The sequence below is a fragment of the Polypterus senegalus genome, chromosome 13, assembly GCF_016835505.1.
Source record: "Polypterus senegalus isolate Bchr_013 chromosome 13, ASM1683550v1, whole genome shotgun sequence".
Lineage (NCBI taxonomy): Eukaryota > Metazoa > Chordata > Cladistia > Polypteriformes > Polypteridae > Polypterus > Polypterus senegalus.
The window spans coordinates 109,563,689-109,580,594 of NC_053166.1; the positions used below are offsets into that span (position 1 = coordinate 109,563,689).

General features: G+C 36.5%; 1 protein-coding gene across 1 annotated transcript in view; it reads right to left on the minus strand.

Annotated features, from left to right (window-relative positions):
- The window catches only part of LOC120542457 (eukaryotic translation initiation factor 4E-like), a 57,583-nt gene extending 43,969 nt beyond the window's left edge, over positions 1-13,614 (minus strand). Inside the window, exons 1-3 of the mRNA XM_039774952.1 lie at positions 13,276-13,614; positions 9,724-9,833; positions 1,524-1,619 (exon numbers count right to left, since the gene is read on the minus strand). Of these exons, the coding sequence (XP_039630886.1) occupies positions 1,524-1,619; positions 9,724-9,833; positions 13,276-13,299 (230 nt within the window). The 5' untranslated portion in view covers positions 13,300-13,614. The remainder of the gene's footprint in view (positions 1-1,523; positions 1,620-9,723; positions 9,834-13,275) is intronic.
- Between the last annotated feature and the right edge of the window lie 3,292 nt (positions 13,615-16,906).

Consider the following 16,906-nt stretch of genomic DNA (forward strand, 5'->3'; position numbering starts at 1 on the left):
TTTCGAAATGAAACTTGTTGTAGCTGGAATTGTTGTGGGAATGCAGATTTTCATAGTGTATGGTCCATTATTGTGCAAATCAGTGTTTTGTGCATTGAATGATGCGAACAAGAAATGATTATTGTAGATGCTTATTTTGCCTGTAGTGTTGGTTGATTTCACTTTCAAACAGCAAATCTTAATTCTTGCGGAAACACCTTTTCATTGAATAGCAGCAGTACTTTTCCCTGATGGCAACATGAAGAAGACGCTCTATAAGTCTCCGACTTAAACTTTAAAGCCTTACAATATCTACATATTTCTGACACCATCGAATTGTAGTGCTGTCATATTTAACTTGCTCTGTGTGTGTATCGCGCCAAGGTTTGTTTTGAGCCTTTCCAATTCCACTGCTGCCATAATCTGTAACCTGCTCTGCATGTGCATGTTTGGATGCGTGTCCTGAGCCCGTTTGGACGTGCAAGGTTTTCAATTCCACTTGTTCCGTGCTGATTATTACTCTCCTTGTCTAGGTCACCGTCTCACAGGAACATGTTTCCAATGGATGTCAGTATGATGTGATCTGACCGTGTCGCGGGAAGTGAAAGTGTCTCTGCCTCTCTGAAGTGTCACTCTGTCTCTCTTCCAGATTATGTCTCATCAGAAGATTTTTTTTTTTTTATAATAGAGAGATATGAAAAATGAAACATTCCTAGATTTAAGGTGTATTTTATGCTTTCTGTTAAGTCATTCTTTTAAAAAAAAAAAAAAAATCCATAAGTCTTTGTGTGGATTCTGGCTTGGATCAGTTTAGGAAGGTACAGAACTGTTACCACTTCCAAGCAATGGGAATTGTCGTTGGCAGAAGTGGAGCATTGAAACTGAAACACAGCTAAGCATGAAGGCACAGGTGCATTTTAACAGCCACTTTTTGTAGTTTCAATTTATTTGTGCTCCTACACTAATAAATAACTAGATTTATGCAAAAAATGAAGAACACAGAATTTAATTTAAAAACTATTTCAGCAATTTAAAGATTAAGACAATTTTAAGAAGCTCAACCTCACTAGAAATGCTGTACCCATCAAGTGGCTCTCAAGTTAAACATTGTATTATCCAACTTTAATCAAATAAAGCAGACATTAAAAACATTAAAATGATTTTAATTATGAATTGCTGCACGAACTTCCAAATGACATAATTTGGTCTCCATTACAGTTAGAGAATATTTTGTTTTTTTTTTTTGTTTTTTTTATTACTCAGAATGTAATTTAAGTAACAGTTTATAATGTTGTCATACAATTCTATGATGAAGATACCTTGACTATTTGCAAATATTTTTGGATGCATTTTCTCATTGCACAAAATTCTGTTTCCAGCAGATGGCAGTGTTTCATAAGCAATATAGTCCCAAAAAAATAACCAGAAACTCCTCTTTATGAAAAATGTACAGTTTATGAATGGATTTGTCCTGTTTAGTTAAATGAAAACACTTATCCTTGAATTATTTCAGGTAAATTTACAAAACCTTAATTGATACTTACGCCCAGAAATCTTCAACAGTATCAAACTTTGTAATAAGCTGCAGGTTAGCCTGCCAAGTTTTACTTTTGTCATTCTTATAGAACCAAAGTGCCCACCTAAAAAAAAAAAAAGAAATTATATTTTATTATATATACACATACATCTGCTTTTCCAGAACAAGTTTGGACTATTTGAAAATTGATTTGTGTAGTAAAAAAAAAAAAAAAAGGTTTGCTTGATTGTGTTGTTCATAGTTACATTGAATACTAAAGAAATGTTACAGCATTTCAATTATGGAAAGATATATTAAAAAAAGTGTGTGGGTGTGTGTATATCTCTCCGTCCTGTAGTGCTCTCTGTAGTTGTACCAAGGGAAATTAGAAGTATATTTTGTGCAGAACCCAAAGTTAAGTGGGGATGGGACACATCAATTCACCTTATATTAACAGCAGTGGATTGGTCTCACAGCAAAATGAGGTTATTACAAAAAATTGCCCTACCTTTGAAATGCTTTCAGATTTCCCCCACCCTCCTTCTTTGGGGTCTCGTTTCAGGATTACACAGGAATTTACTGATAAATGTAAGTTCAGTACTGCATAAGTATGTCATAGTTAAGCTACCAAGCCCAAGACTAGTAACAGGGAGCTAGGAGCAGTACACTTGCAAAATTATGTTAGAGGAACATCAGATGAAACGTGCCTTACAGCAACAAAAAAAGATAAAGAAAGGCTTGGTCAGATAAAAATGGATGACAGTAAATCATTAATAAATGGTTTAGTGCATCACTTGGAATTTATCATTGTGAACACTTTGATGGAATTTCTCTTACTCCTCATTGTTTAACAGTTTTAAATAGAAATACTAACAACGTTTACTATTCGACATAAAAGATCTCTGGACCAAAGCAATACAGATACAGCAGTTTCTTGACAAAACCTCAACTTTATTTAACCCACATGTTAAAATCACATTTGTCACCGAACAGGAGATTCTATTCAACCAGACCTTGTTAAAACTCTCCTGCACTTTCATTAAAATAAATGAATATTGCTTCAAGCAAAATAATCAATTCAAATTTTCTAAATCCTGAAAAACCTCTTACCATTTTTCTTCCAGACTGTTAGACATCTTTGTGGCAGACTAGACCAATGCCATTTTCCTTTAAAACAAGGTCAAATAACAAAGGATTGCTTTTTTGATAAATCTTATAGGTCTCTGGCACATAAACTTTGCTTGATGTGTTATACTCCGTTGCCTCACATCTATTGTGAGCATTGTGACTGCGTGTGTGTGTGTGTGTTTGTGCTGTGACGTCCATGCTGCGACATGCTAGTCCCCGTCGTGCACCCGAAAACACAGAGCCGAATCTCAGTACTTTAGCAACACCAGCTTTATTCAGCTTGAAACAGCAACAGTGCGGTTATTTACTGTAGCAGGATCTGCCACTCTCCTATACACAGACACAGCAGTCAGGGAGGGTCGTGGCCAAGTAATACTGTGCCCTGCACATTTATAATGTTCCTTGTATCACTTGATGCTTGATGTGTTATACTCCGTTGTCTCACATCGTGGATATCATGGAATGTACAATACCACTCAAGCTCATGATCGCTGCCACCTATGAAAAGCAAATCACATTACACTTAGTGTTATGTGGCACATCTAGCCATCTTGACCCCAATGAACAACGTGGACAGTTTTGTTATGCGAGGTCGGGCTGTTGTGTTAGAAAAAGAAAAAAGTTTCACAAAATCTAAAAGGAGCCTTAAAATTGTTGGCCCAGAATGACAAAAATTGTGAATTTATTCTGGTCTTCAAGTTACTTCTTAGTCATGTCAGTCATTTTTGCAAGTTGGTTTTGGTACAAAACTAGAAGCATCAGCAGGATTTTTTTTATTTATTTATTTTTTTAAAATCAGTGTGTGCAGATAAATAAATGTTTCACTCACAGACAACTAACAGTCTCATTTTAACAGACAGACAGATAGAAGTACATTACGCTGTGACTAGAAAATTTAAAACAAAGTCTGATCCTGTTGTTCCTAGTACAGTAGGTTTCAACTCCAAGCCAACACTAGGTATTTTTCCTGTAACTAAACCAATATCATGATCATAACATTCAAAAATGTTAGGAAACAAATTTTCATAATACATATTAACCAGCAAGCTGTGAAACATTAGGATTTGAGGAGGACATTAATACAAAAAGAGTATTGGGGTGGGACAGGGGTTTAAGGAAAATATTAAACACATGATTGAAAATGGGATCATTCTACAAGAGATTTAAAATGGAGACTGCTGTATATGCTTAGCATTCTCAAATTTGCAAATGTTAACCAAAGCTATACTGATTAAACACCATTGAGAAATGATTTATACAATTGTACATATTTATAGGAGTAACAAATGTACAAAAAAGTGAAGACTAAGTAAGAATAACATATGACAAAAGTTGCCTAAATGCAGAGGAAAGGGTTGCTTCTACAAAATCACAAGTTAATGTGTCGCTTTTAACATAGTAAATATAGTAAAAACTGTTTATTATTAAAATTACAGCAACAAAAATTGAGTTTTTCAAATGTATAATCAGAAATGTTATGCTGAACAATGTCAAGGACTACATTACAGAAGAATTAGTAAAACATTACTGTACAACCACTAGACATACTTAAGTGTTCATTTAATTAATATACTATATTACAACAGTTCATGCATTAAGAGTGCACCAACTTTGTAGCCTAAAATAACTCATTGTATACATACCTTCAGAGATGCAAGTGAGCTATATAGTATATAAATGAATAAAAATGGTAATACCAGCAAAAAATAAGTGACTATCACAATTGGTTTGTATAGTTAAGTGTGAAATGGAAGGAGGAAGGTCAGCAAAACTCAAAGAAAATGCAAATTTCAATGGTTAGCAATCAGGCTGTAAAGACACAGTGTGGGTGCCCGACACTGTGGCTGTGAGCATAGGTGTTGCTTCCCTAGAAGTAAAAATGGGAAGGAGAGAGGCAGAAAAGGCAGAAGTGGTATGTTCAGATACAAGACAAGCTGGGGCCAATGGTGTCAGTCTAAACTTAATAGATTCCCACAAGCTACTCCACAGGAAAATACATTTGTATCTATGGACTCTGAAAGGGGGCCTCAATCCCTATCCTCAAAAATAGTTTACATTTACTGTACGTCTGCTTATTTTGAATAAGGATGTCCTACCACCAGCTCTCCACACATACATACATACACACACACACAAAATTATACAGTAGAGTCTCGCTTATCCAACATAAAACGGGCCGGCAGAATGCTGGATAAGCAAAAATGTCAGATTAATGGGAGGTGTTAAGAAAAAGCCTATTAAAACGTCAAACTGTTATAATTTTACACATTACGAACCTAATAATCATGTTTTACAACAAAACAGAAAAAAACTTACTGAAAAAATTAACTTAGTTACTGTATTTAACTTCAGACAATTCTGTATGAACAGTACTTAAAGTTCAGTCCTGTGATGATTTAAATAAATTTTTGATCATAGTCTGTCTTTACTGACGAGTGCCGTTTCATCACTGCCAAGTCTCGTGGTCTTTGCAGCATCATTATTTTGATTCCTGTAGCTTCTTGTTGCTCAATGTACTGTATTTAATTGCAGTTTCTAGAGCCTTAACTCCATCATTTATATATTCAACATCCGTACGAGCGTATACAGTTTACTACAGCATTGTGACTGCGTGTGTGTGTGCGTGTGTGTGTGTTTGTGCTGTGACGTCTGTGCTGCGACATGCGAGTCCCCGTCTTGCACCCTAAAACACAAAGCAGAGTCTCAGTACTTTAGCAACACCAGCTTTATTCAGCTTGAAACAGCGTGGTTATTTACTGTAGCAGGATCTGCCACTCTCCTATACACAGACACAGCAGTCAGGGAGGGTCGTGGCCAAGTAATACTGTGCCCTGCACATTTAGAATGTTCCTTGTATCACCCATCGACGGCAGGCGCTTATAGCATGTCCACGATCTTTTCGGATTCGCTTTTAAGGCAAACTGCTACAGCGGCGCATCATCCCGTTGGGTGGAATCCCTCAAGAGTTTAGAAACTCACTCACACCAGCCGTGATTCTTTTCAAAAGGTAAAGTGCAGGTTAATTTGTTTTATGTATTTTTACTTTATATTAAATAATTTTTATATAAATAGTTTTTGGGTTGTGGAACGAATCAGCCGAGTTTCCATTATTTCTTATGAGGAAATTCGCTTTGATATACAGTACCAGTGCTTTGAACTGCGAGAACGTTTCCAGAATGAATTATGCTCGCAAACCGAGGTTCCACTGTAATTAGCTGTGGTAGAGTCGAGAGCAATAAAAAAAATAGACGCTCGCAACTTGCAGTTCTAGTTGCTGATTGATGCATTTTTTTTTTTTTTGCAGTGGGACATCAGATAATACGGAATGTCGGATAAGCAGAGGTAGGATAAGAGAGACTCTACTGTATACATATTTACTACTGCCGACTATAAAGGGAGACCACTTATATAATATGAAAAGCACAGAACACTTATAAGCGACATCAACAAAACAAAAAAAAAAAATAGTAAACATCTATTAACGATGGTAATAAATACACTCAAATTTCACATTACTCCTACAGATTACCCATTTCATCTCAAAATGAATAAATGCACTTACCTTTAAAATTGTATTTTGCACTAACAACAAAAGTGAAAGTCACTAGGAAAAGCAGGAATTGATCTGACTCACAAATATTTTACTCTTGGGCAAATGTGTATATGTATAACATGTTCAAGAGCAAAGCTGCTACAGTGACCTAATATTAGTTGATAGATCCCTTTCCCCAAGGAAATTTAACATTTGAGATGCAATTAGTTAAATTTCTTTTGTTTTTTTCCCCCCAACTGGAGAACAGGCAGATGAAGTGAATTGCTCATGGTCATACAGTGATAGCAGCAGGATTTGAACACACAACCTCAGAATTTGAAGTCCTAGGCCCAAAGCCTTAAACATTACAGCACACTACCTGCCAATAATATTGGTTAGAAACAAAAACTAAAAAAAAAAAAACACTGCATGTAGAAAGCACTTCACTAGTTACATAGTACTTCTAATACACCCAGTTAACTGATGGCACTATATCCGAGGCCCACTGTCTTACCAAATTTAACAGATGAATGCCAGCTAATAAAGTTTTCCAAACAGAGTTACAGAAAGTGTAATAAGGTTCTTTCAAAGAGCAGAATTAGTTAATGCACCAACAATATAGTGTAGAAAATAGATGAGCCTGGACTATTTGGTATTAAACTAAAGTGATTCCAAACACTTCTGTAAAAGGATTTGTAATGATCGTGAATACTACACTAGGTTGACATAAAAAGAAAGAAAAAAAAATCAAAAATCCTTTTCCCCTAAGGGCGTCCCTATCCCAGATAGACTTTAAGACAATATTAATTTGCAGAGGTGTGTCTGGGGAACAATTTTCAGATGAATTACACCAACCAGTGCTCATAATGAAAACTTTAACCAGTAAGTAGAAGAATATTTGCAACATTTCCAGACCTTATGAAATATTATCACAGAGATTACTGCTAGACCACTTGGAAAAAGAAACCTCTATCATATCTCTGGCATGTGGTGCAAAACAAGCTATTTTTTTGTGACATTATATTCATTGCTAAATTGGGTTATATAATTTTTCCTAACAGTGCAAGTACATATGCTTTGATCTTTGAAAATGCATTTAAAATGTCTACGTTATATCAACTGTCCTCTGAATCATCTGCATACTCAAAGCTAGAATGTGGACATCACACTCAAGAACCAGCGCAAGCTGTAGTGCTGAAGCTGGATGCATTTTCCGTGTTGCACAAGTCATAGTCGGTTAAATCCTAGCTATAGTTCTGGGAAGAATAGACAAGAGTAAAACATACTAAACGAAAGAGAAGCTAAACTATATTTAAAAGTATGTCTGGGTCATGTAGCAAATATTTAAGATAAGGTAGATTATATTTATGGAGATACTAGGCAATACTGAACATTGCAGTAATACAGTAATTGCACTTTTCAGGAAGTTGTAACAACTGGGTTTCATTCATTAAATGTGAGCAGAACAAATGCGTTTGTAAAGCATTCATAGAGGGAAAATCCAGAATTTAGCAATGTTTTAGTAAAGACCATCTCTTCGTAAAAACAAATGGATCTTACACGTGCTCAGGACCAAGCATAGTAGGTGTATAAATAATAAAAATACACGATTGTCATTTGCACATAACACTGTACAAACATGCAAATCATAAAAATTACAAGATATCACATCCATCAACAAAATCTGTCAAATTAGCTACTAGATTGAGGATTATTCAAAAACACAAGTGTCTTGTTTTGTTTCTCAGTAAACACATCACAAAGAGCTGTACCTAACTGAGTGTATGGTCCTATAAAATGGCATTGATTTGAACCTGATTTGACCGAACGCAACAATGGCTGATCTCGAACTACTGCATGGCATGGCCAAGAGCGCAGACTCCAGGATAGCGCGGATGTGTTGGCAGAGAGTGAGGAGTGGTTGATTAGTTATTTGAGACTACCCAGACCAACTCTGGTGCAGTTATGCACTATTATGGATCCTATTCTGAAAAAAGCAACAAGAAGCTGTGCCATACCTGTACATCTGCAAGTCCTATCGACACTTGGCTTTTTGATTGTAGGGACACTTCAGCAGGAGATGCATTGCAGACAGGTCTGGAATTTAAGCCATTTATGAGACACGTACTACCTGGAGTATTTAACGGCATATTAACACTAATGTGGGATCAGTGCATATCCAGTTCTCATATGGTTGGGAAAGGCAAGTGGAAGTTAGTCAAGGGTTTTACAAATCAGCCGACCTACCCAGGGCCTACCCAGGGTCATTATGATAGTAGCCCCTATAGGTCATATTTCAATATCTTCTTTCAAATTGTGACCTGTGAGTCACTGTCTGGCACCTCCAAATCAAGAGGCTGAGTATCAGTACTTTACCAAAACTAACTTTATTGAACTTGAAACAGGAACAGCAGGGTTATTTACTGCGGCGGGAGCACTCTCCTATACAAAGACACAGCAAATGGGCATAGTCAGGGCCAGGTCAGTGGCCAAGTTATACGGCTTGCTGCATTTATAATGTTCCTTGCATCACCCATCGGCAAAAGGCGCATATAGAACAATCCCTACTGGCTCATAGTTGTTTCCGCGGCGCTATGCTACTGTACTGTGAACCTGTGGGTGTCTTGGCAACGGACAAGCAGTCCTCCACAGACGCCGCAGTCATGCTTCAGCATGTTGTCCCATTGGTTTTTGTGCATCCTAAAAGAGTTCAGAAACCTCACAAAATATAGAACACACATTCATCAAGGCATGCTTCCATGTCCCTTCTCTATCTCTTACTTATTAGATCACTCCATGGCACAAAGACACAAGTCACATTTTCCCACTGAACCTTGTATAGCAAATGCTACCACAAATTGCACTAGAAAGCTCTCAATTTTAAATATAGAAACAAAAAAACACATGTCACCAATGAATGATTATTATTTGATGCTGAAGTTATGTACTGCTAGTGCAATATCGAAGTCTGGAAGTAAACAGTGATGTTTATGTAAAACTCATTTATCAAATTGATAAATACTGGTAGGGTCAGTCATATAAACCACCTTACAAAAAAGCAGTCTTTTCTAAGAAAAGTTATGTTTCTTAAACCCAGTTTTATTACAATTGCAAGTAAGGATTAGGTATTTTATGTTCTAATACTGGCAGTGGTGCATTATCTACTGGCAAATAGCACCTCTGAAATAGCATTTTAGTAGTTAAGATGAAAAACTGCAGAAGAATGTGGGAGGGTAATAAAAATGCCACAATAAAAAAAAAAAAAAAAAAACAACCTGGTGGGAGTATTGTAAATCCACAATTGCCCCTATATTTTCTTTATTCTGAGTTTTGCTCAATAACTACAGTAACTGCAATAATGACATTGAAACAGAAACTAACCTTACATTTTGCATAGCGAGTTCTACCCACTTATTCCAGTTAAGGTTTCCAGGACAATGTGATCTTTCCCAGAAGCATGAACTGCACTATCATGGCACTGCTACAAAAGTTCTAAAACTACAGAAAAAAAAACAAAAAAAACCAAACACACCTGTAACATACCTGTCTTTTAAAAATAAAAAATTACCTGTTTTGTAAGGGGTGCTTTATGTAATTTCCCAAGGATGTAGCTATTTCTTTCCCATGCAACCTAACAGATTTTTCTTTTTGCTTTTCTTGCAAAGATTCCAAACTTAGCTGAAAAAAACAACAACCATTTTTCAAAATTTTAGTTAATTTCTTTAGGGTGAAAAGGAGATTTTAGCAGCAGATTTACGTTTAGAGTGTTATATTTACATTCTAAGTAATTCAGCTCTAGAAAACAACTTGCCAAGACCCGGTATTAAATACAGCAGTCATTAATTTTCCTCTAGAAAACAACTTACCATAAAATACCAACAAACAGAACTTACTTGAATGACTGTAGACTCAGTTTGTAGAATATAAAAAGTTTAAAGACATTAAAATGTAAAGACTGTTTCATTTATTCACCACGGTTATCAATGATAATCATTGAATTACAATTTGTAAGTCTGCATTTGATGTCAATAACATAAATGGACTTCATATAATGAGCTAGATCACACCATAAGATTAAAAAAAAATCATCAGCCAAGCTATACAACTTGATAATTGCATTATGGCAAAGCTTGAATGGTAGTAAAAGGTATCTATATACCCAGGTGCAGCCACATAATTACCTCTATCTGTATCTGGCACGAAGATTAACAATTCATAACTATAAAGCTAAGAAAACAATGTAAAATCTGCCACTGCACCATCAGTGGAACCACCAGCATGTTGGTTCAGGTGAAACAACATAATAAACATCGCCTTGTCCTACATGTAACAAATAGTTTCTACTTGTTAACATATTTATGTGTCCAAATTAAGTGCTTTATTAACTTTAAGAAACTTCAAAAACATTTGACTTAAACTCTTATCTGCCAGATAGTGTAGAACTCACAATTATGCCAATTCTTTAAATAGTACGCATTGGAGAATAACACCAAATGGAATCAAATTTTGCAAGACTAACATGTGTTACTCATGTTTCATCTTTTTCGCTCAGCTGGAAGAACCCTAATCCACCCTCCATTGCTCAATGGGAAACGGAGGCATTATACCAGGGAAAAAAAGGAGAAATTGTGCATAGCTTTTTAGAATTCAGCAAGAATGCATGTTTTAAACTAAACCTCACAGGTTTCTGCCACTGTTCCTTTTGATTAATGTTTATACATTACCCATTTTACAAAGTAAACCTATTATCAACATAGTATTCCAGAAAGAGTTGATTTGGAGAGATCTCTCTCTCTATATACGGTTGGTTTAGCATGTGTATAGATCATCGCAATGCAGTCAGAAGGACGGACTCATGATCACTGATCTGTTTGGTAACAGATGCACTTTCAAGAATCCTTGTGGCTAAACATGGCTTGTTTTGTCAAGAGAGGTGCAACAATTATACCATTAGAGATTATGCTGAATGTTATCAGTTGTTACTTCTAGTTCCAACACATGCGACAATATATAATATGCTTAGACGGAGTTCATTACTTTCAGCAGTATGAAACATCTTACTATGACTATATGGTGTGAAGCTGTTTGCAATGTTCTCCTCTGCCATTGGATCAAGTGAATGGGACCAATCTAGTAGTCATCAAGGTTCCTGAACCTAGAATTCCTGGATTCTTTCCCCAGAGGCAACTATAGGTCAGTTGTATACAGCAGATGTTCAAGTTTAGTCCTGGGGGGATCACTGTGGCTGAAGGTTTATAGTCCAACCAGTTGCTCAATTAATCAATCACTTATCTTTAATTGACCTCATGGTTTAATTAGTTGACCTTAATGTCAATTTTACAACTACACCTTATTTTCCTATGTATTTTTTCTGTACCATCAAACACTTTGTTTCTTTTTAATTCATTTTTTTCTGTGGACTTTTTTTCTTAATTGTATCTGTATACAGAAAATTATTAAGCAGAGGAGACACCAGCACAAATGACTCTGAAAGGAGCAATTACTTCAGTGTTACCTACTTTTGTGTTTATTGGGAAATACATTTTCTAAATAAGCAGAATATTATAAACAGTAAATTCTTGCCCATCTAATAAAAATAAATTCCAGATTCATTCAGTAAAAATCTACAATAAAGTCAGTAATTTCTTCATAAATGCGAAAAAAAAACATGGAAACTGCAAAATCAATTGGTTAATTGACATAAGGGGATCAATTGAGAGGAGTGGTGCGTTGGGTCAAAAGACTGCAGCCAAAGGTGTCCCCCATAGACTATTCTGGGGAACCATTGGTGTACAGTAACAACCCATGTACAAAGGCAAACCTTAATATTTATTCAGCTTCAGAAGACTTCAGAATATGTGCAGCTCAGTATCAAATATTCTACAAACCTCATCAAGGATTATCAATTTAGTTTAGCTTTATTGTACAATAAGTACAGATGAATATGCAACAAAAAAAAAATAAGTACACCGTACATATTGTAATCATGGCAAGTTTTGGGCAGCACGGCAAAATGTGTGCAATTGCAAGAATTTTAGAGAATCTGTGGGACCTGTACTGGGAAAAGAAAAAAAAAAAGTCCCCAATGGATAAACAAGTGGGCCACTATGTTTGCTTCCATGCCTTTTAGCTTCTTGCAATTTGGACTAAAACAAACAATTGGATTGCCCCTTATAAAATGAGACTGGGAAGTTCTTTGTTACCTGATCAGGCTTTATTTTTTTTGGCACCTTGTACACCGTCCCAAGCTTCATTACTTGCTTACACTATTTATATGAGATAACCTAAACACTACCAAGCTTATAGTGGGTCTGCAATTCGCCAGAATAGTTTTCAAGATTTAAAATGGAGTCTCCATAGAAAATCCTACATGGACCGCAAAAATGTACCATTACAAAGTTGTTTTATCATTATTTTTGTAATTCTGTATTATGGTGCTTTTGACACGAGAAATAAATAACCTAAAATATGCAAGTATCACACGAAACGCGGGTTAAGTATAAAAAAAAAAAAAAGTAAATGTTGATCAGACGATCTCATGTTGTTAGCACAATAAAAATGGCATTTTCCATTTCCAAAAAGGCTTGTACAAATTAAATAACATTAATATCTGGTAGCAAAAAGAAAACCTAAAGCCAATAAACTGTCACTTCACTATTAGCATATTATGTTTATGCTTTTTCTGTCTAAATAGGAGTTAAACTATTCTGCTATTCAGCTGGCTAAGACAGCACCATTGTCTGCCATTTAAACATCCATCTTCCGACCCACTGAATCCGAACACAGGGTAACGGGGGTCATTTAAACAGCCCCAAATAAAATAAATATGACTGAAACCATTAACTACCACATCTTGGGAAAAGGTGCAGAAATATCACATGGACTGTCATCCAACGCCACGTCTCACGCACCATACTTTAAATAAAAATTGTGTTTCTGTCTCACTACTACATCAGAACGGACTTTTTTTTTTTTTTAAGTTTAGCTTCAATACAACAAAATGTTGAACAAGCGTGCTTTATTCAAAAAAAACAAAAAAAAAACCTAAATGAAGCACAAGTTACAAATTATCGTGACACTTGCTTTTTCACCGCGGTTCAATTCAAAAGTTTATACTCACCGACTGCACAACTCCCGCCGCCATCTCGACATCAACACGCCGAGCACGCCTCGAGCTACTGTGCGTAGGCCTCACAAAGTGTGCGGTACAAAATTAACAGAAGCACAGTAATATATTTAAAACATGCGCACTAAACTGACGTCACGTGCACGTGTAATGAATGTTATCCGAGTTTTGTTGTTGTTTTTTTTTTTCTTCTTTTTTTATTATTATTTTACTTTGTCAGTATGGAAAGGATGGCTTGAGCTGGCTTGACCGAAAGTCGATTCCAAATAAGGACTGAAGTTCATTAGCGGTGACGGCTGATTGTGAGCTAATTTCACCTGCTGTTCCGTCTGAACCCATTACATACAACGGGTGGAGAAGTATGAATCAACATATATATATATATATATAGAGGTGTAATAGTTGGGTTGGGCGCAACGCTTTACGTGGGCTTCAGTACGCTATAAATATAATGGTTTCGTAAAGTCTATCATAACCATCAGTATGAATGAGTTGATTTGTGTATTCTAACGCTACTGCCTTCTTTTTCATTTCAGTCTATTTCTTCTCAGTTTAATCAGGCTTTCAGATTTGCATTTAAATTGTCCCATGTCTTTCTATATTAGTAGTTTGCAAAACAAAAGGCAATACCACACATTTATCTAAATAAATGAAACTAGCAGGCTGAATGTCATGTAATATTTTAGTGTTATGAGCGTTTTGCAGTAAAGCATTGTTAAAGTGTTTGTTGAGCATGACATTTCATTTTGTTTTTTTTTCCTCAAATGTTTTTGAACTTTTTTAGATACTGCCTTTTGGACCTGAACAAAAATATGTTAAGATGATCATGCCTTAATAGTGCTTGCATACAGGTGGCTGGCAGTCTTGGTTCACCTTTTTACGTGTCTTATTATGTGCCTGCCCATTTTAATGTATTGTCATTCTCACGTCTAATCCTTTAGGCTTTTTGGCAGAAGAAAACAGGCATACAGAAGGTCAAGGAACTGCATTGTGTATCCATTTTGATATAGCCACTGTTCCCCAAGAGCGAGGCATTGAGCTGCTGCATTTCTTGTATGTATGATATGAAATATTTAATCTTGTTTTTCATATCTTTTCCCTCATTGGTTATATTCAGTTTTCATTTTAAAACATGACCACAATGTGTCCTGGTTATGCTAAAACATTAATTTGTAGTATAGAGGATTTATTTTTTCCTTGAGAAGTGAAACATCCTAAAATATTTCAGGAAACACAAATGGATTCAGAAAGTTGTGAGGATCACTGAATACAAAGTTATGTATTGTGCTGCTAGCTAAAAATAAATGATTACATTATAAAGTAAGTAGACTATGGCTTGTCTTTTTGGTGGAATAGTTCTGTTAGAACCCTAGCTTTTAGGATATTATTATATGAACTAGACATTAAGCCCGTTAAAATAACAGGCGCTAGAACAGTAGTGCATAAACATTTGTATGAACAGTCTATATTAAATGGCAAGGGACCTTGTATGTGGCTGTAATATGTGTCACTGTATTGTGTGCCTTTAATTTTCTCTCTCGGTAATACTGGTTTGTATTTCCGTGAAATGCCTGTAATTTTGTATGACAGTAATACAGTGGAACCTCGGTTCACGACCATAATCCGTTCCAGACCGTATGAACTGTATGTAAATATATATTTTTTAAGTTTTTAAGCACAAATATAGTTAACTATACCATAGAAAGCACAGCGTAATAGTAAACTAAATGTAAAAACATTGACTAACACTAAGAAAACCTTAAACAACAGAGAAAACTAACACTGCAAGAATTTGCGCTATAGCCTTATGACCCTCTCGCTAAAAACTCTTTTTTTAATGAGTTTTAAGCACAGGGGAAAAAATGGACATTTGAAAAATCTGTAATTTAATAAACAACCAAGAAAAGTAACATTGCAACAATGCACGCGCGTGCCTGTGTGTGTGTCTCTCTTGCGCGCCTTTGTGTGTGTCTCTTAAGCGCACGCCTCTGTGTCTGTGTGTGTCTGTCTCTCGCCTGTGTGTGTCTGTCGGTCTGTCGCGCGTGTGCGTGTGCGTGTGCGTGTGCGTGTGCGTGTGCGTGTGCGCGTGTGCGTGCGTAAGCGTGCGCGCCTGTGTGTGTGCGTGACTCGTGCGCGCTGTGTGTGTGTGTGTGTGACTCGTGCGCGGCTGTGTGTGTGTCTCTCTGCACAGGGAATGCACAGGAAGAGACTGAACACGTGCTGTGTGGCCCCGCGCATGCGCACTTCACCAGAAGACACACACACACGGACACTGGACGCACACAAGGGTTTTATTAAAGAGGATGATGATAGTCCTTTTATGGTATTGTACCACCGTGCCAGTGCTTGCCAGTGCCAACCCAATGGATTTTTTCTTTTTACATTGCTCTTTAAGGTCTTTGTTTCTTTAAAGGGACAATTCACTGTTGCCACCCTAGCTGCAATTAATGTGACTGGCTTGATGTTTTTATAAGCTCCTTTGTAGATGGTGCTGAAGCTTCTTATTTAAATGGTGGAATGTCAGCTTATACTGCTGGTGACTCATTGGTATTGCCTCCTCCCAGGCTCAAACTGTCAGCAACATTACAGGATTTAAACAGTGTTTTCTACAGCCAGAGATGTCTCCTAGGAAAAGTCTTAGGTAGTTGTTAAAATTACTTGCTCCTCTCTTATTGCAGGGCTTAAGTAGATAATAGACTAGTAACACATTACACATTATTACCATGATGCTCACTGTGTGCCAGAGCATGCCCAGGTGAAAAAAAAGGAAAAATTGATGTCTGTAGGAGAGCCAGTCAGGATGGAAGAGATTGTCTCATTAGTAATTTGTGATTTTTTAGTGTGATAATCCCAGGAGGAACAATTTCCCCCCAAAGATAATTTACACTAGGCTAAGAGAAGTGTTGAGCATAAATAGAGCCTTTCCACTTTTCCTTACAATAAAAATATTGTTGTTACTACACTCCCAATATGCCTAGGAGCTACTGACATCATTCACCATCATTCACCAGCATGGAGGATGAGCTGTAGGTAATGTAGTCCTACAAACATTTAAGGGCACATCTGAATAGTAGCTTCATCTTGGTGGTTGACAAGGACCAGAATTGGATATTTGTTTGTGGAAAAAACTACTTTTTATGGGCAAGTGTGCTGCTTTATGCTGGACCCGAGTGAGAGAGTAACAGCAGCACAAGAGATAAATAAAATCTGATTTTAAACAGTCATCTACTACATACAACTGATAAAATGGTGAAGATAAGAGGATGATAGAAAAATTAGATACAATCATGACTGGTGCTGCTTATTCATTCTATGGTGAATTATCTTGAGCTATTCTCCACCAGCTTATTCCCCTTATTATGCATTTTACATGTATATTAATGCCTTGTATGTGTGTGTTGACTTTCATTTTTGTGATTATTATTTGTTCTCTGTGTACACCTATGTACTTTGTAACTGTTGGAACAAGTTCATTTTGCTTTTGAGTTCAATAAATTTATAACTGAACATTGTTAAATGTGACAAAGAGCGGTTTAACCAAACCTCCTATGAAGAACAAAAACCTTGGACAACATTTTCCCTCGCCCGGACGCGGGTCACCGGGGCCCCCTCTGGAGCCAGGCCT